The sequence below is a fragment of the Rhinolophus sinicus genome, chromosome 17 (assembly GCF_057876585.1).
Source record: "Rhinolophus sinicus isolate RSI-liver-muscle chromosome 17, RSI-T2T, whole genome shotgun sequence".
Taxonomy (NCBI): domain Eukaryota; kingdom Metazoa; phylum Chordata; class Mammalia; order Chiroptera; family Rhinolophidae; genus Rhinolophus; species Rhinolophus sinicus.
The window spans coordinates 213,121,194-213,147,236 of NC_142517.1; the positions used below are offsets into that span (position 1 = coordinate 213,121,194).

Genomic DNA, 26,043 nt, shown 5'->3' on the forward strand with positions numbered 1-26,043 from the left:
AATCATGTGGTATTTACCTTTCTCTGCCTTATTTCACTCAGCATATTAATACCTTCTAGATCCATCTATGTTGTTGCAAATTCTTTTTGCTACTTAAAAAGGTCATTGATTCTGTTAATTACTTGGCGGTCAGAGAACCTGAGAGTTGATTGATGGACCTCTCTCACATATGCTGAGACTTCCTTTATGATCTGGTCACAGTGGATTTTGCATGTGTTTCAGGTGAACTTGAAATCATTTTTTTTTCCCTAATTTTGGAGCAAGATTCCACATATACCTATTAGTCAGGCTTCTTAATTTTATCGTTCAGGTTTTCCTTTCCTTTTTTCCTTTTCTCCTGCTTATTCTATGAGATTCTGATAGAGGTGAGTTAAAATCTTCCCAGGAATGTAGGGTTATCAGTTTCTTCATGTAGTTCTGTTAGGTTTTGCTTTATGTATTTTCAGGTTCTTAGTTGCATATAAGTTCATAATTGTGATCTCTTCTTAGTGGATACTTCTTCCATTCGATTCCTCTTCTGCCTCTGCCTTCCATTTGATTCCTCTTTTGCTTTTCTCATTCTGGTGGATGAGTAAAAATGTTGTGTTCTCTATGTTCATTTGGAACTGATGCTGTATATTTTTATTATTTTAGGGGCTACACTTACATTTTTAGTGTACATTCTCAACTAAATATTTTTGTCATAAAACCTGAAGGAATTCATTGTTGTCTCCTCTGCTTGAGCAGGACCGGGCTCTTCATGTACTTCACTACCTATTGATCACCCATCACTCCATCTTATTGTTATACAGAGTTTTAATCTCACTATTAAAAAACACAAAAACATTTTTACTTATTAATCACATCTATTTGGTGTGTCTTATTAACTTCTGTGGCTACAGTAGTTTCATGTTCATTGCCTTCTCTCTGAATTCATTTTTCTTCTTGCAGAAGTATATCCTTTAACAGCTCATTCAGGAATGGTATTTGGTAAACTTATGTATGTTGGTTTTTATATGTCTTAAAATATCTCTCTGTCCTTCAAATAGCAGGTATAAAATTCCAGGTTTAGAGTTATTTTCTATCAGGTCTTTGGAAATATTATAATATAGTGACTTGGTTTTTGTTGTTGGAAGCATGCATAGCATTTCAGATTTTTTTTCTCATTTTCTTTAATTTGTGTCACTAACAGGTATCTGTCATGGTAGTGTTTATTTAAAATTTCTCATTGAGATTCAAAACGTGTTATTGATCTAAAGAGTGGTATCTTTCTTTAGTCAGTCCTGGAAACATCTCCATTTTATTCCTTCAAATAACACGTCTGCACTCTTGTTTCCATTCTCATCTTCTGGAACTCCTAATCTGTTGGAGCTTCTCCATTTCTCTTTCATGTCTCGAGCGCATTTTTATATTTTTAAATCTTTTGGGCTCTCTAGATTGCGTTCAGGGTGATTTCATCATAATTGTCTTCTAGTTCCCATCTTCTGTTGTGTCTAGTGTAGCCACATAAAGTTTATCCCATTCATTGAGGAATTTTTTTCAATGATTATATTTTTAACTTTCAAGATTTTTTTGTTGTTTTCCTACAACTTGGCCATAGTGATGCTTTCCATGGAGTACAACATCTAAGTTTGTTACAATATGGGATGCCACATCTTACCACAAGACAGAAATATAGGAAGCTATCAAAGGATGACAAGATGACCGCTCAATCTGAAATAGAAAGCAAAGCTCAATGTTGTGCTTATTAGAGGAAGGGAGCTATATGCTGGGCAGGCGGAGTCTCTGAGCAGACTGCATGCTGTAAGTAGGTTGACATCACCTGTAGAAGCACAGACTTACCGCATTGTCACATCTAGATAATAAGGCATTTTCCATGATGGGGCCCACTTTAGTCTGGTAGGAAAATGGGACACTCCAGCTCATCCATCCTTTGGGACCACAGCAGTTAAAGCTAAAGGTACCGTCAGAACACACTGCTTGGGAGTTCCTGCTTCAGGCCCCCTCAAAGCCAGGCCCAGAAATACAGGCTCAGGGAGGGGAAGGTGAAGCTGAGAAAGGCACCTGCACGGCTCCCCACACTGAGTGCCATGCCTCCTGCAGGTATCGGGCCTTCAGGGAAGACGATGGGCGTTACTCCTGGACCTACTGGCATCTTCTGGCCATCCGCCTGGCTTTTGTCATTGTGTTTGAGGTAGCCCAGGCACCTCCCACTTCCTCCGTTGGCCTCCCCCACTGGCACTCTCGGCCTCCCTGCTTTGCCTAATCTCACATGTGGCTTGGGGGCTCGGTGAGACCCAGGAAGCAGGGTCCCAGCACTTCTGCTCTGTCACCTTGGTTGAGTCATTTCTTCTCTGCATCTTCGTTTCCCTGTCTGGGAAATGGAGTTATTCCCTGCCTGGCCACCATCACTGGGCTCTGCAGTATCCCAGGGAAGCTGGGAGCAGGTGCCCACACCTGGCCCTATACCATCCCCTGCCCCCCAGCACGTGGTGTTCACCATCAGTCACGTCCTTGACCTCCTGGTACCTGACATCCCCGAGTCCGTGGAAGTCAAGGTGAAGAGGGAGTACTACCTAGCCAAGCAGGCACTGGCCGAGAACGAGGTGAGCCCCTGCCCCAGCCCTCACACTTCATTCTCCCTCACCCGTGGGGGGGTGGCCCCCAGCCTGGTGCTCTGTTGCAGCGGTGACAGCGTGAAAAAGTCAGTTTAATCACACTGTTCCCCTCTGCCACCCCTTCCTGGAGACAGGCTCTCCTTGGAACAAGTGGAGTGAAGGACGGCCGGCCCCCAGCCTCAGAGACGAATCTGGGCGCACAAGCCTAGGCTGCCAGAAGCCAGCCAAGCCTCCCCAGTCCCTTCCCGCTGAGGTCACAATGGTCACCCCGAGAGTTGGCAGCTGAGGGCTTGGATGCAGATGTACCAGGAGGGCAGAGGCCTCACCCGGGGAGATGTGAGGTACTCAGAGGCTCCCCGCCCTCTGAGGCCACAGCCTGTCTCCTTGGCCCAGAGCTGCTCTGCTCTTGGCTGCCTGGGGCCTCTGCTCATGCGCCCTGCCTCCCAGGTCCTGGTTATAGCCCCCACTGGCCACCCCTTTGGAGACTCCAAAGCCAACCTGCTATGGCAGTGGCACCTGGAGGGCCAGGGCATGCCATGCCCAGGGGAGCCCTGGGGCACCTGGCAGCTTGTCGGGGAGCTGCCCTCACCATCTCCCACCCAGTTAGCCCGAGCCGGTATCGTCTCACTCACCCTGGGGCAGCATGGCCCCCCATCTGAGACGCTGGCTGCTGTCACACCCCCCAGTCCCCAATCCCTAGGCACACTGTCCCCTTCCCTCCCAGCTCCACTCCGCACCATCGCCAGCGCCCCCCCCCCCCCCCCACGCACGCTGACCTCTCCCTGTTCACCCTCCCACTGACACCTCAGCCCTCAGACGTGACTCATCTGCCAATCAAGCCAGTGGACTTTGGGGTCGTCTGTTCTGTCTCTGGTGCTCTTTGCATCTGCTGTCCTTCGAATGGTGGTGTCCCCTCTGCAGACCCCCTCCTGCCTCTTCCTGTCCTGTCCACGCAGGGTCCCACCTGCCCCAGCACAGCCCCACTGTCAGCTCTGTACCGTGTTCCAGGTCCCAGCTGGGGAGGGAGTTCACCGCCCCACCCACCCCTCCATTCCCCATTGTCCGCCAAGGCCTCTTGGTTCCATCTTCCTGTTTCTTGAACTGGGCCCCACCTTCCCTCCTGGCCACTCAACAGCTTGAGTGAACAGTCACCTTCCTGGGCAGTCAGGCCAAAGCCCCTCCCAGGCTGTGCGCTGAGGCTGGGTCAGCACGGCCCACCGAGCAGCCGGTGGGGAAGGCCTGTGAGGAGACTGCATTTCATTCTCTGAGCAAACACTTGGCGTGAAGGACGTCCTGTAACATCAGTGATCTGAGTGTTTCTGCACATTTACACGTGATTGTTTCCAAAGCTGGGAGCCCAGTAGTACCTGCATTGGACCCCATCCGCTGGCTTCGCGAAGCTCTTCCCATGTTGACCTTCTGCCAACTGTTGCGTGTGGTCGGTCCCATGGTGCTCCCCACTGAGCTGGGCGCTCCTCTTCCTCCCGTCATAAATCATGCTGGAACAGAAGTCTGGACATACACTATGCTTCCTGGACTTCTCAGGCTTTGTGCCTGTTCTGTCTCAAACTTTGTCATTTTACTGAAACTTAAGAAAATGCTTGTCATGTGTCAGGCTTTCGTGAACATACTGCTGTAGTCCGCATGTCAATCAGACAGGGCCCTGACTACCAGGACCCAGAGTGGGGCGCGGGCCCCTCCCCACGTAACCCTCCTCCCACCCGGAGCAGCCACCACCTCAGCCTCCCATGAGCTTGACCAGGGCTGGGGTCACTGCCCTGCTGGTTGCGGTGCAGTGCTCCCTGAATGAAGATGCCACCACCGGCCCCGCTGCCTGCTGCCGCCTCCCTCACCCACTGGCCTCTTCCAGCTTTTTCTGACAGGAGGATGACCCCTCCCCCCATTGTAGCTCAGCACTCGCTGGGAGCTGGGAGACTTCCCCGGGAATGCCACCCAGGTCTGTGGTAGAGGGAATTCAGGCAGAATCTGAGCAAGGACGTGGCAGGGCGCTGCTTGACAGCGAGGACGCTGTCGCCCAATGGTGACAGCAGTCTGGGCCAGGCAGCCAGCCGTGACCACCGCTGGCCTCACACCGCACCGCAGCTCCTGCATGGCAGGCTGTTAAAATGGGGTTGAGAGCCACATGCCAGCTGGGAGAACCACACCGAAGTCCACCACCATCTACAGGATGTCCAAGGACCCCTCACTGGCAGCGTGGAAACACCCCCCATTTCCCAGGACCAGGGACACATATGTGGCGTGATAAAATGAGCCCCAGCACAACGCATCTGGTTTTGGGTTTTATTTTAGAATTTGTAAAATTCCAGTGTCATCCATATTCATGAGCCTTTTCACATGTTTGCACATACTCTCCAAATTCCAAAATTAAGGCCAAGGGATGGGTGGTAACTGGACACACGTGATAGGGAGGACAGTCAACAGGAGGAAATGCACGCACGCTCCCAGGCCCCTGCAGGCTCTCCCAGGGCCTGAGGGGCCCTGGGCAGGCACCGCAGCCTTCACTACCACCACCTGAACAGCTCAGAGAAAGGGAAGCTACATCGGCAACACGTAGCGACAAACGCCAATGTGCAAACAGCGGCTGTGAGAACAGACAGTTTACCTTCGGAGGAGTGTGGGGCCAGATGTGGTAGAGATGACAAAGGCAGATACCGGAGGGCCCACAGGGCGATGGGGACGGAGCTCGGTGGTCACCAGGAAAAGCTCCCAGACTCCTGCCGAGAAGGGGGCGCCAGCGCATTGCCCTCGAGGCTTCCCAGGTGGCAGCAGTTTCCTGGAGAAAGGCAGACAGTGCCTTGCCTTCTCGCTCCCGATCTCCATTGTCGACCTATGTAATATGGGGTCCTGCAGCCTATTTGGTGAAGCAAATGTTCTTTCCTATCCCCGTTTATCATTCCTATAGAGGGGCACATGTAGGGCTGCTCAGTCTAATGGGAGCACAGAGGCCACTGATACTACACTCGTGTTAACCAGTTCTCGGTCTAGTCAGGAATTTCAGTTTGGCCTCAAGGGTGCCAAACTGAGTTATTAAACCGAGTGAAAAACTCTGGGGTGGGGATGGCAAAGGAATACTGAGCACCGCTGGGGAAGGGCTTCTCTAGGAACTCCAGAATCTGTCTGGGATGGCTCATCACCTCCACGAGTGGACAGGGGGGGACAGGGAGACCAGACCTCCTAGAAACAGGCCGTCTGTGGTTCTCACAGCACCACACGGAGGGGCCCTGTGCTGCCCGGGGACAGGGACACCTTGTCTCACCCGGAATTACCTACCACACCTGAGAAAAGCAGATGCCCTCAGCAGCACCCGGTCCTCTAGTCCAGGCTGAGTGACAGCCTCTCCCCAGCCCATGACCACGAAGCCTGCCTCTGGAGGCCAGCTCCCAGGGGTCTGCATAGCCCCCGAGCATATGTCAAGAAGACAGCCCACCGAGGGGAGTGATGTGTGCACTCCCCACTCGGGACGGGCCCACTGGCCACTGACCACCTGTGAGGGAGGGAAGGAGGGAGTGAGGAGGGAGGGAGCAGCGAATACACGACCACAGGACACGTCAGATCAAGAGGCTGGGCGCCGAGGGAGGCACTACCCCGAGCCTGAGGCACAACCACACTGGCTGAGGGAGAAGGAAGGGACTGAGAGCAGGCATCAGGGAGGGGTGGGGCTGTGGACCCAACATGGTGGAACCAGGGGGCTGTTACCCAGAGCAGGGCCCTGGTGGAGGGTAAGTGGCTGTCCCCACCTCTCCTCTGCGGGCCAGCCCTCTCCCATCCCCACGTCCCTCCGGGCACACCAGGCCACCGTGCACCCAGACGGCGGACCTGCAGCCCACCTCAGGTCTCACTCACCAGCGCCTGCAGTGCAGGGCAGACACACTTGGGACCCACGTCACCCTTCTGCTCCCAACCCCCAGTCCACTGAGGGGCCGGGCGCTCCCAGCACGCACACTGGGTCTCCCTCCCCACCCGTGGTCTGGGCTAAGTGTACTTTTTGGCAGCTGGAAGGAGGAAAAGGAAGAGTGCAAACATTTTGGCTTTTATAAAGTCAAGGAATTTATTTCCTGAGGTCATGACACAGGAAGTAGACTCAGCCACAGCCGTGGAGCTCTCTGAGTGGAGGCCAGAGCCTTACTGACATGCTGGGTGGACCAGACGCTGATGGCGCCACGTCAAGGACATGTTAGTGTTCACAGCAGGAGGGCTGTCCCAGAGTGCAGGTGTCGGGTCCTGAGCTCACGCCCAGAGCTGGCCAGGCCCAGGAACCGGCCACACACGACGCTGGGTGGCCTGGCTTCACTGCGAGACCTCAGGGAGGGGGAGCGTCAACAATTTATGGAGGGTCCAGCCGCTGGGTCAGATTGAGACAAACCATTGTGTGGCGGGGTTTGGGTCAGCAGGCTGGAGAGGTTTCTGTTTTTTGATCATTATCGTTTGGGGCCCCAAGGGAGGGTCTTCGGGGCCACCTGAGCCCCAAAGCTGGGAAATTCCTCAGAGCTGCTCATATCAGGAGCCTGGGGGGACAGAAAAGGCACCGCTTCAGTAAGGGGTTGCACTCAAGCAGCTCCAAAATGACCCGACCCTCAGCCACTGGGCCCATCCAGGCGAGGCTGGTGTGGCAGGCACCCCACCTCACGGGCATGGGGACACCCCGGACAAGCCTCACCTTCTCACTGCTGCTGGCAGTCCAGGGAGCGTCCCGCACCACGAAGCCCTTGGACGGCGCCCTGGACTCTTCGTGGGCAGGGGGCTTCATGTACACCTGGAGTACCTCGCTGTCCACGACGTCGGCCAGCTGCAGGCACAGGGGTGTCAGGCCGCGCACCCCCGGGCCTGCCAGGCATGTCAGGGGCTCGCCCACTCCCACCTTGCCGTGACCCCAGGACTCACGTATTCTTCCTCCAGGTTCAGGATGTGGTCGATGGCCTCCTCCACATTCTCTGGGAGCCCTGTCACGGTGACGCAGTTGGGGTCTGGGGCCCCGCTCTGCGGGAAGCGAATGTCTACCTAGAAGGAGCACACACAGCACCTCAGCTGGCTGAGCACCCGTCCGCCAGCTTTGGACTAACTGGCCACCATGCCGTGTGGCTGGAACAGTGAACGTCTCGTTTTCTCCCCTTGAGTTAATGAAAATGTACAGATATGGGCTCATGGCTGTTTCCTCGTTATCATGACATGCAGCCCAGTGCCCGTGGGAGCTCCTTGTTTACAGAAGGCAAAGGGGGTGACCCCTCTGAGGTGTGGAACCCACCAGGGACTTGCGCAGGGCACTGTCAACGGCATCCCCACACACACACACACACACACAGCTGTGACCCTCCTCAGCCTCACTGCCTCAGGACGAGCACCTGAGCCTCAGACATTGGCGCTTCCAGAGCCCAGCGGGTCAGTGCGTTCTTAGCAGCTGAGGCAGAAGACTGGAGGCCCCAGTGGTCCCCACTCCCCGCCCCTCACTGGCCCACGTGGAAAGAAGCAACCTGACAGGGCAGGAAGCAGGTACTATCCGCGCTGCGGCCAGCACGCCCTTCACGGTGGGGCTGGACACTCACCTTGAATTCATCCATGATCTTGCGAATGGCTTTGCCACGGGCGCCAATGATCCGGGCATGAACACGGTGGTCTAGTGCGACGTCCTCAGAAACCATCTGCTCAAGCTCACCCACAATTTTCAGTATAGCATCCCGGGCAGCTTCGGTGTTCTTTTCGTACCCTGTGATGGTGATTTGGTCCTGGGGCTGAGACAGGAGAATCCAGTCACAAAGGAAATGCCTTCGGGACTCCTGACTAGAAGGGGTGCACAGGGGCTCGGGGCACTGGACGCATGGCGAAGTGAGGCACAGGGGCAAACGGATCCACTCAGGAGAGAAAGAAATACCAGGAGTCCAACTGAAAACAACAGGTTAACGATGCCCATTTAGCTCCTGACCCCTCCTAAGACCTGCCGAAAAGGCAGTCACACACAGGGAGAGCGAGCGAGCACCTACCCACAAAGATGACGGGAAGACACTGACTGGCAAGTGAGGGGTCCGCGTCAGGAAAGGTCCCCTCGGGCCCCTCGTCTGCAGACCGAATGACCTGGAAGGTCCAGATGCCGTGGCCAGCACACCACACCGACAGTGCACCCGGGCCCAGGGCCTCCCTCCAATCATACAAAGGCACAGGAGAGGCCCCGGATGTAAAGAGTGAACAGAACAAATGGATTCTTCAAGGCACAGAGAAGGAAACTTGAAAATGAAATAACCTTAAACCATATTCTTCAGGACACGAGAAAATATTACACTCTCAAAAAAAGAACAGAAAACAATGTAAAAGGATGAGAGAATGAGAATAAATACCTCGACTAAAAGAGAAAAGCAGGCATTTAAAGAGACCCACCCCAGGGAGAAGAGAAAGCCCAGGGGCCTGAGAGGGGCAGCACCAAGCGCCTTCTGTCCGGGTGAAGCAAATGCAGAAGCCAGAGGCGGCCCGACGTCACCCTGGCCTAGAACTCCCCCACCGGCCGGTGAGGCACCACTAAAGGCCATGGCGGGCACAGGACGGATTGTAAACGAAGCATGCTTCTCACAGGACGTCAACAGTCTAAACGTTAAATAATGACTAAAGAACTAGTAATTGCAGAGGAAAATTGAAGGAAGTACACAGTAGTGAACGTGAGGGATTTAAAAGAGCTAAGTCCTCAAGGTGATTAAGTCTGCGGTACAGAAATATCCTTCAGAAAGAGCTAAACAGGAGGCGGCGCTTTGAAGACCGCCCTTGGGGAGGGCTCAGGACCAGGGAGCAGTGAGGACGCTTGTTTCCTCCTGGAAGACCCAGGATATGCAAGGCTGGGGTGAGCAGGCAGGCACGCAGCCCCCACAAGAGTGACGCAGGCTTGGGCGGGTGCGGTGCGCCCGTCTGCAGAGGCCTTGTCAGGTGTGCTGGCCGCAAGGCTCTTGGGGAGCGTTTCTAGGTGCTGTGCCGCGTACGAGAGCCTGCAGAAGAGCCAGCGCAGACTGGGCTCCCACTGTGTGCAAAGCCGTGCTGCAGGGTGGCCCACCTATCAGAGGTGGGGCCAGGGGGCAGAAGGTCCGAGAGGTAAGACAGACAGCAGGACTGTATGACGGGCTGGGTGGTGCGCAGAGAGGGGCATCGGGTTCCTGAGCAGCGGCCGGCAGGGACCGGCCTGGTACACCCAGCTCGGCAGGGAGGCCCTGGCCTCCACTGTGAGGGGACCGACATGCGACGCAGAGCGGGTGGAGGGCGCACATTTGCGGGGCTGCACCGTGAGGACAACTGTGTGAGAAGGTCCCAGCCAGAGCACCAGCTGGCTGCCGGGAGCGACGAGGGCACACCCTGCTGCACAGGTGACCAGGTGGGCACAGGAAACGTGCCCCCAGTCCACACAGCGACACAACCACGTCAGAGGAACCTCACCCAGCCGGCACGGGCCAAGATGGGGCCCAAAGCCTGAGCCAAACCCCGACTCTTGAAGCTTCGCTGAATCCTGCCCTCTCCACCACCCATCTGGCACAAGTTTGCCTGGCCACTGTCCCCAGGTCAGGACAAAGGTCCCCAGAGTGCGTCAATGGGGCGTCTACTCGCGTGGTCTTCCTTACCTGGTTCCCATCATCCTTATCGGGGAACTGGATGTTGACGTCATGCTCCAAGCGGATCTGGGTAATCACCGCCCCCTTCCTCCCAATAATTTTGGGGTGGTATTTGGGGTCAACGGTGACGCTCAGCTTAAAACTCCTTAAAGCCTACAGATGAAACAACGAGAATGAGGCAAAGGGTCCAATACTTCAGTCTTGACCTTCAACATCACACGCATCCACAGGCTCAACTCCAACCTGGACCTGGAAGGCACCCACTGTTACCTCGGCAACAAAAACAAGACATGGCTTGTCGGTTAGCCTCTGCGCCATGTTCCATTACCGCTCCTAATGAGACCCAGAGGCTTTGCCCACTCCACAGCCAAGTCTGCAAGCCTTTCAGAGGACCTGCAAGACCAGGTGTCACTGGCCTAGCTGCCTGCTCGCCGTGACAGCGCGGCTCCATTCTCCTCACCTGGGAAACAGGTCTGAGGAGGAAGCCTAAAAACGCTCTGGGCCTGGCAGGCTTGGGGTGCAGAAGCAGGCTAAAAAAAGAGGAACAGAAGTGCTATGGGACAGACACAGCCCGGGGCGCCTGTGGCCAGGGCAGAGGACAGACTCGGAAGCCGACGTGGGAACACACTCAGACTGGCGGGGCCTATGAGCAGGGTGCCATCACCGGCCAAGCCCCATAGTTCACAAGGTGCTTCAAATCCCAGGACACCTGCCTTGCCACCATCACTCGGGCCTTCAAAGGCCAGCTCTACCGACAGGCGACGCGGGCTCTCACCCACTCCACAGGGAGGCCGTGGAGGCAGGAAGTCCATGGGGGCCTGACGTGTACCCTAGACCGCATAGCACATGCGTGGTGGTCTCTCTGGGCAACAGCTCACCTTCCCTGTAGGGCTGAGGGCTCCATGTCTCCAGGATTCCCTTTGAAGAAGCCGCTAGCTTTATCCCTGCTCCTAACCGCTGCCGAAGGGCCGCCCCTCAGCAGAATCTCCACGCTGACTGCCTGGTTGGGGACCCAGTCCACCTCCAGCCACCGGTTACCTGGTGGCGCCAGGGCCGGCTGCCGGACCTCTCGGAAGCCCCGCTGGGCACTCACCCGGTCCTCTTGCTCCGCCTGCAGCTCCCTCACGCGCTCCAGCAGCCCGGCCTTGGCCCGGTCCAAGTTTGCAGCGAGGCCTGTGATGGCGATGACGTCGGACTGCAGCTCAGGGGCTGGGACGTGGATATTCACCTACGTGGAGACGGGAGCCCTCAGGACGGGAATGTGTCTATCTGGCCCTCACCGAGGGTGAGCCTGGAAGTCATCAGCAGTGGCCTGTCTGTCCCATTTGACCAGGGACACCCCTGCAGATTCGGGACAAGGAAGGTGGGAAGTGTCCACCCCTGCAGGAGGAGAGCTGCTGCAGATAAAGAGCAGGAGGAAGGCGCCTCCGCTATGGGAGGGTGGGCAGGACCTCGCGCCCCGAGGGGCTGCATCCATCCACTCCCAGCAGCACCTGTGACAGAGCTCACGCCCCACATCCGGTCTCCAGGGAAAAGGCCTGCAAGACCGCGTCACCTCGAACTCGTCCATCATCCTGCGGATCCCGCTCCCCTTCTGCCCGATGATGTACCGGTGAAGGTCAAAGGGCACATCCACCTCGATGGTGACAGGGACCAGCGCCTGCGGAAGATGGTCAGTCAGGCCTGAGAACAGCGGGCAGGGACGCCATGGGCCCAGCAACAGGTCTTCATGGGACACAGGGAAAAGAGCGCTGTGGGAATTAGTGTGCGCCCAGAACCTTCCACACTGTGCCACCTGAGAATGCCACTAACTCAATAGAAACACGTGGGAAAAGGACGGAAGCCAGTGTTTCAGTTAATGCCAGCAGAGCGAACTTCCAAGCCTCTGTGGCAGGGCCCTGCACAAGCCAACAAAACCAAAGAAACCCTGGAAAAAACAGGGCGTGAGGCCCATGGGGAAGTAGGGGGCTCCGATGCAGAGGCTCACCCTGGCTCCCAGCCTCACTGAGGTCAAGAACGGCCTGTGGCCCAAGCCCATGCAGGTCACCGAGACAATGACAACGGGACACGGGCACTGCTCTGTCCCCGCCCCAGCCCCGACCACATTTAATCCCTTGCTGTGTGGTCATCTTGGTTCTCGTTTGTCTCTCCACTCCAAGGCAACACGACGCTGTCCAATGTCGTTGCCATTTAGGACACGACCACCATGGAAGTGGCACTCTAAGTACTCACTCCGAAAGGACTCAGCCTTATAAGTCACAGGTAGGTCTGGACGGCCCCGCTTCAGAGGGGGACACTGAGCCTGGAGGTCACATTCACCCACCAGCTATGTTCTCTCCACGACCCCCAGGCCTGTAGGCCGAATGCTCCGGGGTGAGGACGAAAGTGACTGACTAGACCCACTCCTCTGCTGCCAGCGACTAGGGCAGCGTCCTGCAGGCCACGCCTCGCCCCAGGGAGGAGACAGGGCCGGACATACCTCGAGGGCTTCCTTGGCGGCCTCACACTTTTCCTTCCGGCCAGAGATGATGATGATGTCACACCTCCTTGGAGAGCCAGGGTCGCCCTCTCTCCCCTCCCCGGCATCGTCACCGTTCTCCTGGACAGCTGGCTGTGCACTATGAACTACGGGGAAAGAGAAGGGGCCGTTGGCACAGGCCTGGACCTGGCGGGCACTGCTGCTTTCCAGTGTGGCCGTGAGCTCTGCACCCTGCTCCCAGACCTTGAACATGGAACTAACCACCTCAAAGGATAAAGTGAGAAACATGAGTTGGTGTGTGGAAAGAGCTACAAGTGGGGCCCACTGTATTTGGGAGGGAAGGATGGACGTTCTGACGGCCCAGGAGACCTGGCGCTGGGAGCAGGCGGCCGGGGGGTGGGAGGTGAGGGTGCTTGAGAGACTCAGGAAGGACGAGGTAAGGCTGCACCAGCTTCTCATGCCAGGAAGGAAGCAAGCACCCAGAGTGAAGAGACATGAAATAGGACACAGAAGCCATTGGTGGGGCTCCCGTGGGCCACACTGGGGACCAGGTGTGCAGCAAAACGAACACCAAAACCACATTCCTAGGGTGAGAATCCAGGAGTCCATATGACAGAAATAAGTCCATAGGCACGACTGCCTAAAGCTGTCACGATCCTGGATTAAAACTGGGGAAAGAGGGGAACATCTGAAATCTTCTTCCCAACAATGTTTTCAGTTTGGCTCAAACTCAAAAATTCTCAAAAAAACATTAGGAAAAGAGGCGGGCTCTGCAGGACGCTTTTAAAACTGGCCAAATTTGAATGTCAACTATGAATTCAGTAACAGTGTCACATAACTCAGTTTTCAGATTCTGATGAACATGCCATGGTGCTCTCAAAACGAGCCTCCTTCTTAGAAGAAAACAACCCACTATGGATGACAGACAGGTCTGAAAATCACACTCAAACGATTCAGAAAAAACCGTGTATATGTGTTTGTGTAAAAACTGGTGAGTTTGGATGAGTAGAGAGGATTTATCTTCATGCAATTCTGAGCAATTTTTCTTTAAGTGTGAAATTACATCAAAATTAAAAAATATTCAAGTGTGCACCACATGACGTTATGATTTAACTGGTTTTCTACTCAAAATACCCTGTTTTCCCAGAAACAGGGGTGTTCAAGGGCACGACCAGCTGCACAGAGGCCAGAGCCCACGGAGGGCCCTCGGCAGCTGCAGGTCTGCCAGCCAGACACAACGGCCAACTAAGACAAGTCAACAGAAGGCAGAACACGCTCTTTGTGTCAGTGCAAGAAGGATCAGGACGTACAGAACTTGGTCTGAGACCACAGCCGGATCCTCACGGGAGACATGGCCCATAGAGGAGCGGGACTGGGGGCAGTGAGGCCTGTGCTGTGGACAAGACAGACGCAACCTCGTCACAGCCGCTTTCAGAAGCTCTGTGAGCAGCAGCACTGCACACGGGGCTTCCCCTGCGTGCTCTCCTATGTCCTTGTCACCAGCTGCGAGCCTCCAGGACACCTGCAGGGCACCTCATTACGCTGCAGCAACGGATGCTGCGCTGCTGGGACAGCAGGTGAGCCCAAGCCTCTGGCGGCCCCCAGGACACCTGACGGGGTTCTAGCACCGCAGCCGGCAGGAAAGCCCTTCACCAGGACACATGGCAGCCACCTCGCCCCAGGTTGGGACCATTCCCACACCTCCGCTTCCCGCCCAGCACAGAGCGCACCGCGAGGACTCACCTGGGTTTTCCTCTCTGTCTGGGAATTTAATCTGAACATTATAGTCCCGCGTGATCTGCTGGATTCTGGAGCCTTTGGGGCCCATGACTGACCGATGGAATTTCTGGGGTATGGCGCACTCTATGGTCACCTGGGCTTCCTGGGAGGGGCAGAGTGAGAAGAACAAAGAGAAAAGTGAAGGTTAACCGCTGATGCTTCCTCAGGTTCACACCGTCTTCCTTTCAGTCCTGCACAGCCACTCCCAAGCGCACAGGCACCCCCTTTTCCCAAGCTGAATCCGGAGCTCGATGTGCCATGGGGTAGAGGGAGGAGGACCACGGGGCAGGGCCAAAGGGAGGCGTCTTTCTGAGGTGCTTCCCCCAAAAAGATGAAGCACGAATCAGTGACCTGTCCGTACGAAACTGCCCCGGACGCTGCTGACACCCAGAAGCAGAACGTAATGACACCCGATTTCTGTATACACAAGGGGGGGCCCTCAAACAGCAGGCAGGTGGCCCCACTGGTCTCAGGTGACAGGGCATTCGGATGCTGTGGCTCTGACTCAACAAGGAGTCAGGCTTGGTTACCAGAAAGTACCTCCAACGGCACTCAAGAGGGCGACGCTCTCTAAAGGCGGGTTTAGAAAGACCAGTGCATTTCCGTGACTTTTCTACGGAGCCGCTCTGCTCTGACCCTCTCCCCCAACCTATCTGCTTCCCTTTGGAGACAAGGACGAGACAAGGCAGCTGGTTCCTCGTACTCACTGTCCTTTCATAAAATTGCAAACGGAGCCGCTTCTCAGAGGCAGCATTCCCACCCACTGTCAGGAAGGAGGCCAGGCAGGCCGAGGGCCTGCTGCCTGCAGGGGACGCGCAGTGCCTTCCCCCCAGCAGGGCTGAGGACCGCACAAGCCCCCCAGGCGCCTACCAGGTCCTCAATGATCTCCTGGATGCGCTTCTTGGCAGCCTCCACACAGTCCTTGGCACCCTTGAGGGTGACTTTGTCGCTCTGTGTGCCGGACCGCGGGAAGCTCACCATCACCCCACCATACTCTTCTGCGATCTCCCGTAAGACCTGGCCTCTTCGGATAACGAAATGACGGTGGTGCTTGGGGTCCACCAGCATGCAGTCTTCAACCACGTTGTCCTGCAGCGTGGAGACAGGAAAAGGGACGTCGAGACCCCGCCCGCTGCCCTGCACAATGGGCCCAGGACCCAGGTGCCTACCAGGTTCTGGATGAGGGCCTCCAGCTCCCTCTGGGCCTCCCTGACGGCGTCCTCTTTCCCCACGATGGTGATCAGGTCCTGATCCTTGTCCTCAGCCGTTGGGAATATGATGCGGGCTCCCGTGGTGTCACGCACCTTGCGGATTTTGCCACCCCCTTTGCCAATGAGGAACTTGTGGTACTCCGGCTTGGCGCGGATGTCAACGGTGAAACTCTTGGTTTGCTGTGGAGACCAACCCACATACGCTGGCCTGATGCCACCTGCCTGGGCCTGGAGCAGGTGAACAGGCGGGCCTAGGGGACAACAGTGTGCGGTGAAGCTAACCTCACACTGTCACCAATGTCCCCCTGAATGGGACTAATTAAACCTCACCAAAACAAACGATGTCCAGGCCACCCAGACAGGCTGCCCTTGTACTCCCTCCTCCGCGGTAAGAGAGGCCAGTCCAGTTCAAAGCACGCGGACACAGGGTCCTAGTGCTGCCACGTACCAGCTGTGCCTGAACCTCTGCAAGCGCCCTCCACCTGCCAGGTAATGGGGTGTGCGGCCGCGCACTATGGGGATGGGGGTGCACCTGCACAGCACTGCCGGCCCCACTCCCAAGCATGGGCACTCCCACTGCTCCCCACACAAGCAGAGTGCACCCCCTCTGGTCCTCCCCCTGCTCGTACCCTAGGGGAGCCCACACAGAGCCAGCAACGCCCCAATCTCAAACTGAGAGAGACCCGAGCCAACTGGGGCCCTCATCTGACACCAAGAAAGCAGGGCCCAGGACAGGCCCTGACACAGGGACCTCGTGGCAGATGCCAGCTCCTCTGGCAGAGTCACCTGGAGAGCACACTCTTGCAGGCTGACTCAGACCCACACAGTGCACTCTCTCTCCTTCCTGTGGTCCTAGAACTGGGCCCACAATGAAGTAGGAACACAGGAAAAGGAGGTCTGCCAGCACGTAATCAGTAAACAACTGACATTGTTATCTTTTAAGTGCCAATTTCACAAACACCACCGAGGGACTCTCCTACCATTCAGACAGACCTTCGTGAACAGCAGCGCTGTTAAAAAGCTAACGAGTTAGGCGGGCCCCGTCCAGCAACACGGTAAAGGAAATACATCCTAACTAAGTGGGGCTAACCCCCAAACGCAAGGCTGGTGAAACATTAAAAAAGAAAAATCAATCTAATATACACACCAAAGAGAGAAACCATGTCATCATGCCGATAGATGCAAAAAACCAACCAAACAAAAAACCTTGACGAGATCCAACACCCATCCCCCAAAATACTCTCAGCAAACGTGGGACAGAAGGACGCATCCGTCCCTGTTAAGAGCATCTGCAAAAGACCGGCTGCTCACCGCACACTAACATGGTGACAGGTTCAGTACCTCCCAAGTTCACCCACAAAGCAAGGCCGTCTGCTCTCACCACTGCTATCAGCACACTGGAGGCCCAGGCAATGCGGTAAGACGAGACACTCATGGTGTACAATCAGAGAAAGAGATGCACCATCCACTCACAGGTGATGTGTTTTCCATAAAGTAAAACTCACAAGAACCCTCAAAAAAAGCTACTGGAACTTTCAGAGTGAGCTTTAGACCAGACACATAAAACAAGGCCAACACTCAAAAATCAAATACATTTCTAATACTACAATAACTTAAACTTGAAATGAATCACAAAAGTACCACCTCTAAACAACAAAAGACATCAATTGACCAAAATGAACAAGGTCTGTATGCTAAAAACTATAAACCAGCAGTCAATGAGAAGCCAGACTTTAAAAACTGGCACACAGAGTAGCAGATTCAAACTGCTGATCTCAGTTCTCCCCAGTTTGATCTTTAGCTTCAACATACCGTATTTTGCCGTGTGTAATGCATACTTTTCTACCCAAATTTGTGAGGGAAAAATAAGGATGTGCATTACACATGGGTAGTGTAATTCTGTATCTATATAAATGTTTTTAATTCTTTTACTTATGCTTATGAGTTCAAAGAGATGAATAATGATCTCTAAAAGAAATCAGTAACGATATCTGTATGCAAAATAATACCCTGGAATACAATAATCGGTTTTTAACTTACGACGAACTTGCAACGACGAGGAGCTCTTGGCCTTCTAGATGCATAAATATCGTAAATTTGTTACCAGTACATAAAATTTCTTGTACCTTGTATCTGTTCTTGTGATTTGTAATTATTTGTTCATAAAATTTCTTGTACCATAATGTTAAAAACTAAATGCTAAAATTCCTTTATAATGCCAAAAAAAGTACCTACATATAAACAAATAAAAATTTGAATTAAAAAAATTAAAATGAAATATTTTTTTCCCCTGAAGTCTGGGTCAAAAACGTGGGTGTGCATTATACCCAGCAAAATATGGTAATCTCAAAATCAAAATCTAAGCAGGATTTTCTCCCTCTAGAAACAGACAAGCTGGTTCCAAAGTGCTTTTGGAAAAGCAAGAATCTAGAACAGTTAGAGCACAAAGCTGAAGGGCTCGCCGATAGCTTAGAGAGCCAGCCATTCCCACCTGTGGAGCTGCTGGGATGGAACCGAGTGCAGAGACAGACCAGCAGGTGGACTGTGACAGAGGTGATTCACTGAAGACTTTGGGGGGTTGGGGGGGGGTTGGTCAAAACATTTGTATTGCAGTAGAGATCACACAAATACATGTTCATAAAAAGTCACAACCACATACTAAGGAGAGTGGAGTCTACTTTACATACATCACTTTTGCTACATCGCATACGTGGGCATTTGACCAGGAAAGGCCCTTCGGTAATGGCAAAAATCAAAGAGACAAAGGTCTTCGAAGTTTTCGGGCCTGCCACAAGGGCACTTGGAGCTTTCCACCGGGAAGAAAAAGGACACTTCCTGCACGGAACAAACATGCTGATCCCCTCCCGGGTGGTGCTTACCTTCTCCTCTGCCAGGTGTAGCAGCTGTTTCTTGGCCTTCTCTACATCCGAGGCAGGACCCCTGATGACAACAGTGTCACTTCCAGAACCTTCCACAGGGAAGTGAATGTGGACACCCCCACACTCCTCCATGATGGAGCGGATCAGGCGGCCCTTGGCGCCAATGAGGGAGTTGTGCAGCTTTGCTGGGATCGAGACCTCCACCTCGGCTATGTTGGCCTGGAAGCACACACGCACGAGGACATTTTGGGTGACAAGTAAGGGCTAGAGAAGGGTTAAGCCACAGCCTGTGACATGTTCAACATAGGAGCACACGCCTGCTGAAGAGGGGCCTGTGACATGCGGGCGTGCATGTGTGAGGGCCACATACACTGCGTACAAAGGGAGCCACGGTATCAGACGTAAAACAGCACTTTGCCCATCAGCCCTTCTCTGCTGCGACCAAGATGCATACGGGTCAAGCTTTCTTGTTAAAGCCCCATAAGCAGAGACTCTGCCTCCAGAGACTGGATTTTCCTCCCACATGAAACAATGGTGTTCAAGATATGGGGGACAGGAAGCAAGCAAGGTGAGCCTCTGACTGTCCTCTGGTTGAGCTCGTGTGTCAAAGCCCAAGAAAGAGCGCGTGGAGAGAGGCTCCCATGCGGACACACGGAGGGCGACTGCCTGGGCCAGGGCGAGAACCACCCGGAGGAGTAGGCTCACGGGACCCACAGCTCCGTCAGCCGTCCCACCTGGGGCCCTGGCCACAGTTCTCGGAGGCTCTCAGGGCACAGAGGGAAATATGGGCCCTGGACTAACAAGCACCACCATACTCACACCGAACAAGCCTTAAACGCAAGTCCAAAAAGGAGCCAACTGTAGTGAAGTAACTTCAAGTACAAAGACATTTACAGGAAGACAAAACTACCCAAGTAAACTTCATAACGTCTGGTCTAATGAAAAAAAATACCGGACGTGCAAATGGACAGGAAAAAGCAGCCCACACTAGGATAAAACGATAGAAAACCACCAGGAATGACACAGAAGTCAGAAACATCAGGCCACGGACACAAACAGGTATTTTCACTAATACTGCGTATGAGCAAGAAGCCAAAGGAAAAGATTGAACACGTCAAGTATAAAAACAGCAAATTCAAATTGAACTTCTAGAGGCAAAAACAGTATCTGAAATGAAAAATATACTATATGGGATTACAGGCAGATTAGACATTGCAGAAAATTAATGAATTAAAAGAAACTCATGGAGGAAAAAATACCCCCCCAACCCCAGCATAAACAGTGTCAGTGAATGGTGGGACAATTTCAGGCTGCCTGATGCTCAGTAATCGGAGTCCCTGAAGGGGAGGACAGAAAAAACTGTTACGAAATAATGACCCAAACTTTTCCAAATATGATGACAACTCTAAACTCACATATCCAAGAATTTCAATATAAACTTCAAGTAAAGAAACATAGGAACATTTGTGACAACATGGATGGATCTTGAGAGAGTAATGCTGAGCGAAACAAGTCAGACAGAAAAAGCAGAGAACCATGTGATTTCACTGATATGTGGTATATAAACCTAAAACAACAAAAGAACAAGACAAACAAATGAGAAACAGAAACTCATAGACACAGATAATAGTTTAGTGGTTGCCAGAGGGTAAGGGGGGTGGGGGGTGGGAGATGAAAAAAAATATATATTAAAAAAAAAAAAAAAAAAAAAAGAAACATAAAGAAAACCTAGTCCGTGTGGACGAGCAAAGCTAAGGGTAACACCAGCTGTCTCGCCAGCAACAACCCAAAGCACCGAAAGGAAAAGCACCAGTCTGAGCACGTGGAGCCACAGGAATCTCAGGCTGGCGGGGATGCAAACTGGTGAGCCACTTGGGAAGACAGTCGGGTGGTTTCTTACAAAATTAAACATACTCTCACCCAAAGCTCTAAAACAAAGTGAAAGAAGCCAATCTGAAAAGGCTACACACCAAGATTCCAACTCCTTGACATTTTGGAAAAGGCTAACACTATAGAGACACTAAAAAGATCAGCGGTTAGGGAGGGGTGAGAAGGGACGAACAGGGAGAGTACAGGAGATACGTATACATGGGTAAATATGTAAGAGTTTTTTATTACTTAAATCTCCTTAAACAATAACTGGGTGTTTAAACAAAAAGGCTGTTGATACACTTGGGGTTTATAGCACGTGCAAGTAAACGGCATGATGACAGAGCACAGAGGCTGGGGCGCAGGGGAACGAAAGGAATGAAACTACAGCGCTGGCACAGCCACTTGCAGGGAGGCTCTAAGCTGAAGACGCACACTAAAAACCCAAAGCAACCACTACAACAAAACAGCTGTATCTGATAAGCCAAAAAAAAGATCTAAAAGGAATGAAGTATTTAATCCAAAAGAAGACAGAAAAAGGGGACAAAGTACATGGGACAAAAAGAAAACCAAGAGTGAGACGTAGATTTAAACCCACTGTACAATATAATCACAGTAAAGTGACCCGGGGCTGGGTAGGGGGATGGGGCGTTGTTGTTGTTTAACGGGTACAGTTTGGGAAGATGAACAAGTTCTGGAAATTAATGGTGGCGATGGCCGTACGTGAATGTACTTAACACCACTGAACTGTCCCCTTAAAATGGTTAAGATGGTGCACTTTATATTTTACCAAATTTAAAAATGAAAACATCAATCACATTAGATGTAATTACACTGAGTGTATGTGATAATACATGTAATAACGTAAGCATATAATCACCAATGTAATTAAATGCAAACACCTCAATTTAACAAGCAGAAGTTGTCAGATTGAAGAGAAAGCAAGCTGCCTAAAAGAAACCCACTTAAATATAAAAGTAGATTTCAGAGCAAAAAATACTACCGGGGTAAAAGGAGGTCATCTTACAAGGACACAAATTACATATATTAAGAATGACAGAGGTGACACTACAGATAGTAAAAAGACAATATGGGAATATTATGAAAAGCTTTATGCCAATAAATTTGACAACATACATAAAATAGGAACCTCTTAAAAGGTACAAACTACCAAAGTCTGCACAAAAGGGGGCATGATCTACTCATGTAGTGAAATATAACCCAGCAATAAAAAAAAAGTGTATTAACCACTGCGCTGTACACCTGAAACTAATAAAATAATATTGAATGTCAACTCTAATTAAAAAATATATATATTCATGGATGTAAAGTACAGCATAGGAAACAGTCAATGGTATTATAATAACTATGTATGGTGCCAGAGGGGTAGTAGACTTGGGGGGTTATCACTTTGTGAGGGCTCTAAATGTCCAATTGTTATGTTAACTGTACACCTAAAATTAATTTAAAAATCCATCTTAAAGAAAAAAGTATAAAAAAACTAAGCGCAGATACAGAGAACAAACTGGTGGTTGCCGGGAGTGGGGGGTGGGCGAAATGAGTGAAGGGGGTCAAAAGGTACAAACTTCCAGTTAAAACGTTAAGTCCTGGGGATGCAAATGTTCTATATATACATACCACACGGTGACCGGACTACAGTCAATGATACTGGATTGCATATTTGAAAGTTGCAAAGAGAGGTACATGAAACATTCTTATCCCAAGAAAAAAAAAGCTGTACTGTGTGGCATGACTTAATTAGTCTCATCATGGTGATCATGTCACAAGATACACAAATATCAAATCATAACACTGAACACTTGAAACTTATGTAACGTATGTCAATTGTGTTTCAATTAAAGAATGAAGTATTGATACACGATAACATGGATGAATCTCAAAGTAATTATACAAAGTAAGAGCAGCTTGACCCAAGACAGTGGAAACCATTTTCATAACAATGTAGAAAATCCAAACTGAGCTCCTGTGGCAAAGCAGGTAAGGGTCTGGGGGGACGTGGGGAGTGGGGGGAGAGGAGTGAGGCAGGTGTTAAAAGGACACAAGTCCATTTTCTCGATCGCGGAGGTGATCCCATGGACGTATACAACTGCACACTTTAAACATGTGCAGTTTCTCACACATTCATTTTTCAAAAACTGGGGAAAAAAATGTTGTAAGACCTTCAGGGTGCAATGATCTCCGAGTGCCTGAGTCAATGCTTCTGCTCAGGACTGTTGCTAAGCACCTGTGGGCCAGCGGCGGGAAGTCGGTGGCAGGGAGTGCTGGGCCCACAGGCCTGAACCCCAAGCTACAACTCTGGGGGCTGGAGAGACACGACAATAGGGCCCACAGTGCGTGCCTTGCCCCACAGCCCCGCTTCCTTACCAGGTCTTTCTGGATGGACAGGATGCGACTCCGGGCAGCCTCACAGTTGGCTCGCTTGCCTGTGATGATGATGGTCTCTGAATTGCTGTTCTCTGCTGGAAGGTCAATCTTGGTGTTGCTTTCTTCCCGGATCTACGAGGAGAGGGGCAACCGTGAGGAGCTGACTACCAGGTTTGACCCTTGCAATCTGCAGCAGGAAAGGCGCAGGGCTGGGGGGGCGGGGGGAGCAGGGCAAGAAGAGCCAGGACCCAGGGGACAAGCTGGCCGGTCACCTTTTTAATGTTTGCGCCTCCTTTACCAATGATGTTCTTGTGAAACTGTTTGAAGATCGGAACAGAGATCGAGTAGCTATTTTCCACCTTAAAAACAAGAGATGCACAATGAGCATGCATGCCAGAGCAGGAGGTGCCCTCCCAGCCCCGAGGGCAGCACGGAACCATGGGGCCCTGCTCTGAAACAGACTTCCATCCTGTCTGACCTTCGGAGGTGTGCCACGAGGACGGGTGAGACAACTATCCAACAACTGACCAACCTGGCACGTCACAGGCGGACGGGTGCAAAGTCCCCTTTTATAAAAAGCGGCATGCCGCAGAAGCTGCGATCTGTTAGTGCATGCCCCATAATCCAGACGCCATCAAGTCTGGCCAGGGGACCTCAACCAATGCGCCGGGTTAAGATGGAGTCCCTGCCACACTCAAGACGAGAGCTGGCTGGGGACTGACGGGCCAGGACTCCAGGCTTCTGAGAAGTGAGCTCAGAACACCCCCAGATGCTGCTCCTGTCAGGACCCTTGTGTTCCAGGGCACACAGACGAGCCCAGCGCTGGGAAGCCCTCCCTGCCCCCCATCTCCAGTGGCCACAGGCTACGTGTGAGCCGTGTAAGGAGGTGTAGAGAACACAGGCCACCTGCCGCCTGCCCTTTCCAGGTTTGAGATGACACATCAGTCAACAGCCCCTCACACTACTTGTGCCAGTCTCCCTGGACTGGATGGACAGCTTCTCTAGGTACCTGAAGACCCCTCAAAGAAACAAAGTGATGTGGCATGGGAAAAAGAGGGTCTCCCCACGGCAATGCCATAGAACACTCAAGTCATGACAACTTCTGCCATCTAAACATTGGGTTGAGAGATGGTGTCACTACTGTGTCCCAAGCCCGGGACGGCAGACCCATCCAGCACCCAAGCGTGCACCCCGAAGCAGGTGTTCTGGTGGCACCCCTCGACCGCCCAACACTGTCACCCAACAAAGAATGGAAAATGTCCCCTACCAAATCTGCCACCATCTTCTGCATGTACTTTGTGCATTTTTCCACCTCATTCTTGGGCCCTCTGAGTTGGACAATATCACTTTTTTGTGCTGGGTCTGGGAAGTTGATGATAACCTAAAATAAACCATCAGGAGACCAAGTTCGATGACTGGTACGAAGCCCAATATGGAACACTGCTCAGTGCCAGGCCAATGCCTCCCAGGGGCTAGGGACACCGGGGCCGTCACCTCGGGGAACTTGTCGCGAATCTCCCGGATGCGCTCGCCCTTCTGCCCGATGATTGTGCGGTGGAACCTCTGCTCGATGATGAGGTCCCTGGTGCGCTCATTCTCCTGAAATAGTGACGTGGGGGACGTCATCACTCGCAAGGTGGGTGACGCCCCACACAGCAGTTCGGGTCTCTGGCCAGAGGACACCTGCTCTGTCCCACAACCACCACACCGCACATCACACTGGGCACAGGTCACTCTCCTGAACAGGATCCAAGGACACAACTGAGGAGGGCCCTCCAACCAAAGTGCTACCACAGTAGACAGTCACCAAAGCAGGTCACTTAGTGGCTGTTTTAATTACAACTAGATGCTGAGGCCGGCGCTGTGCAGAGCGGGAGTGACCCTCCTGAACACGAGGAGGCCTGGACGATTCCTCTCCCTGGGAGGGTGACTAAGAAAACGGCTCAGCACAGGGCACGGAACACACGGTGTCCAATGTCCCCAGAGGCCCATTAAATGTCAGAGGAACACAAAGGACCAAGCAGAGGTGGAGCGCAGGGAGACAAGCCGCCAACCAACCAAACACATTAGAGAATTCTGGGAAATTTCTGGATCGGACTGACATCACAGAGAAACAAGGGTTCAGGAATTTAGCAACAAAAGCCTCCAGAGCAAGGGACCCTAGACGGTCAGGATGAAACTGGCTGACGAAGGGCAGAACCCATGGCACTCGGCTGACAGAGGGCAGTGCTGTGCCCTGGGTCTGACATGTCGCCCCTGGAACAGTACTGGGGCGAGAGTGAAGGGACTGTCTGGGGTGAAGGACAGCAGACCCCAGGGCTTGTGCTGCGCCACCCTGGGCTTTCCTAAGTGTGCACTCCTGCAGTACAGGGCTCACGCGTGGGGGTTCAGGGGCACTGACGTGTGGCTGAGTCATGGGCAGCCCAGCCCAGGGCAGCTCAGCAGGGCAGTGTGGGGAGTAGGGCCCAAGGCCCACTGCTCAGCCCCTCGCGCATCTGCACGTAATTGCCCGGCAGTGACTGTCCCCCTTGGGCACACAGGAGCATCGCTTGGTGCCTTCCCAGTCCCCGGGTGAGTGCTCCGGCCTCAGGGACTCCAGGCTTTGGCCAGGGCTACGTGCCCTGCCACAGCCTGAGCACCCTGCTACACTAGCACAGCCACGTGCCCAGCGGAGACCTGGTGACTGCCAGCCACAGGAGAGCGCAGGCCAGGAAGGCCGCTGTGCAGAGGCACCCGGCCGTGGGCCTACCATGCGCGAGGCGAGCTCCAGCAGCTCCCGCTTGGCCTGCTGCACGCCCTGCGGGTCCCCCTCAATGCGGATCAGGTTGCTCTTCTCGCTGTCGGGAGGGATACGCACCGACACCTTGTACTGGTCTTTGATCCTGTTGACTTTGGAACAAAGAGACACGGTTCATATGCAGACTTGACTCCACTCCACCAGTGACACTGGGGCAGAGCCCCCAAGGAACCTAATCGCCACCCAGCAAGCAGAAAGGACACGGAGGGCCCCAAAGCAACTGTCTATTCTCTAACATGAGGCAGGTCCGCTCCCCACTGGACAGACCACGCAGCACCGCACGGAACCTGAGGGCTCGCTACTCCGGAGAACGGCTGGCACTCAAGACCCGAGCAGGTCCTCGAATAATGTTTTCTTCAACATCCTTCCTTGTAATGTTTACGAGGAAAAAAATTCCCGGCCGGGCCACTATCTGTGTGGAGTCGCACGTTCTCCCCATGTCTGCCTGC

The 26,043-nt window shown here is 53.0% G+C and overlaps 2 protein-coding genes across 6 annotated transcripts in view; one reads left to right on the forward strand and one right to left on the reverse strand.

The window, feature by feature from the left end:
- The window catches only part of ANO7 (anoctamin 7), a 28,311-nt gene extending 23,441 nt beyond the window's left edge, over positions 1 to 4,870 (forward strand). Inside the window, exons 22-24 of the mRNA XM_019711668.3 lie at positions 2,083 to 2,173; positions 2,466 to 2,585; positions 2,732 to 4,870. Coding sequence (XP_019567227.3) covers positions 2,083 to 2,173; positions 2,466 to 2,585; positions 2,732 to 2,806 — 286 coding nt within the window. The 3' untranslated portion in view covers positions 2,807 to 4,870. The remainder of the gene's footprint in view (positions 1 to 2,082; positions 2,174 to 2,465; positions 2,586 to 2,731) is intronic.
- Positions 4,871 to 6,640: 1,770 nt separating this feature from the next.
- The window catches only part of HDLBP (high density lipoprotein binding protein), a 68,834-nt gene continuing 49,431 nt past the window's right edge, over positions 6,641 to 26,043 (reverse strand). For all 5 annotated transcript variants that reach the window (XM_019711667.3, XM_019711665.3, XM_074316479.2 and 2 more), the window contains 17 exons: positions 25,547 to 25,686; positions 24,292 to 24,396; positions 24,065 to 24,178; positions 23,070 to 23,156; positions 22,798 to 22,929; positions 18,544 to 18,762; positions 15,623 to 15,844; positions 15,324 to 15,542; positions 14,418 to 14,556; positions 12,675 to 12,820; positions 11,751 to 11,855; positions 11,289 to 11,423; positions 10,205 to 10,348; positions 8,159 to 8,344; positions 7,500 to 7,616; positions 7,276 to 7,404; positions 6,641 to 7,123 (listed from right to left, as the gene is read on the reverse strand). In XM_019711667.3, coding sequence (XP_019567226.3) covers positions 7,037 to 7,123; positions 7,276 to 7,404; positions 7,500 to 7,616; positions 8,159 to 8,344; positions 10,205 to 10,348; positions 11,289 to 11,423; positions 11,751 to 11,855; positions 12,675 to 12,820; positions 14,418 to 14,556; positions 15,324 to 15,542; positions 15,623 to 15,844; positions 18,544 to 18,762; positions 22,798 to 22,929; positions 23,070 to 23,156; positions 24,065 to 24,178; positions 24,292 to 24,396; positions 25,547 to 25,686 — 2,426 coding nt within the window. In that variant the 3' untranslated portion in view covers positions 6,641 to 7,036. The remainder of the gene's footprint in view (positions 7,124 to 7,275; positions 7,405 to 7,499; positions 7,617 to 8,158; positions 8,345 to 10,204; positions 10,349 to 11,288; positions 11,424 to 11,750; positions 11,856 to 12,674; positions 12,821 to 14,417; positions 14,557 to 15,323; positions 15,543 to 15,622; positions 15,845 to 18,543; positions 18,763 to 22,797; positions 22,930 to 23,069; positions 23,157 to 24,064; positions 24,179 to 24,291; positions 24,397 to 25,546; positions 25,687 to 26,043) is intronic.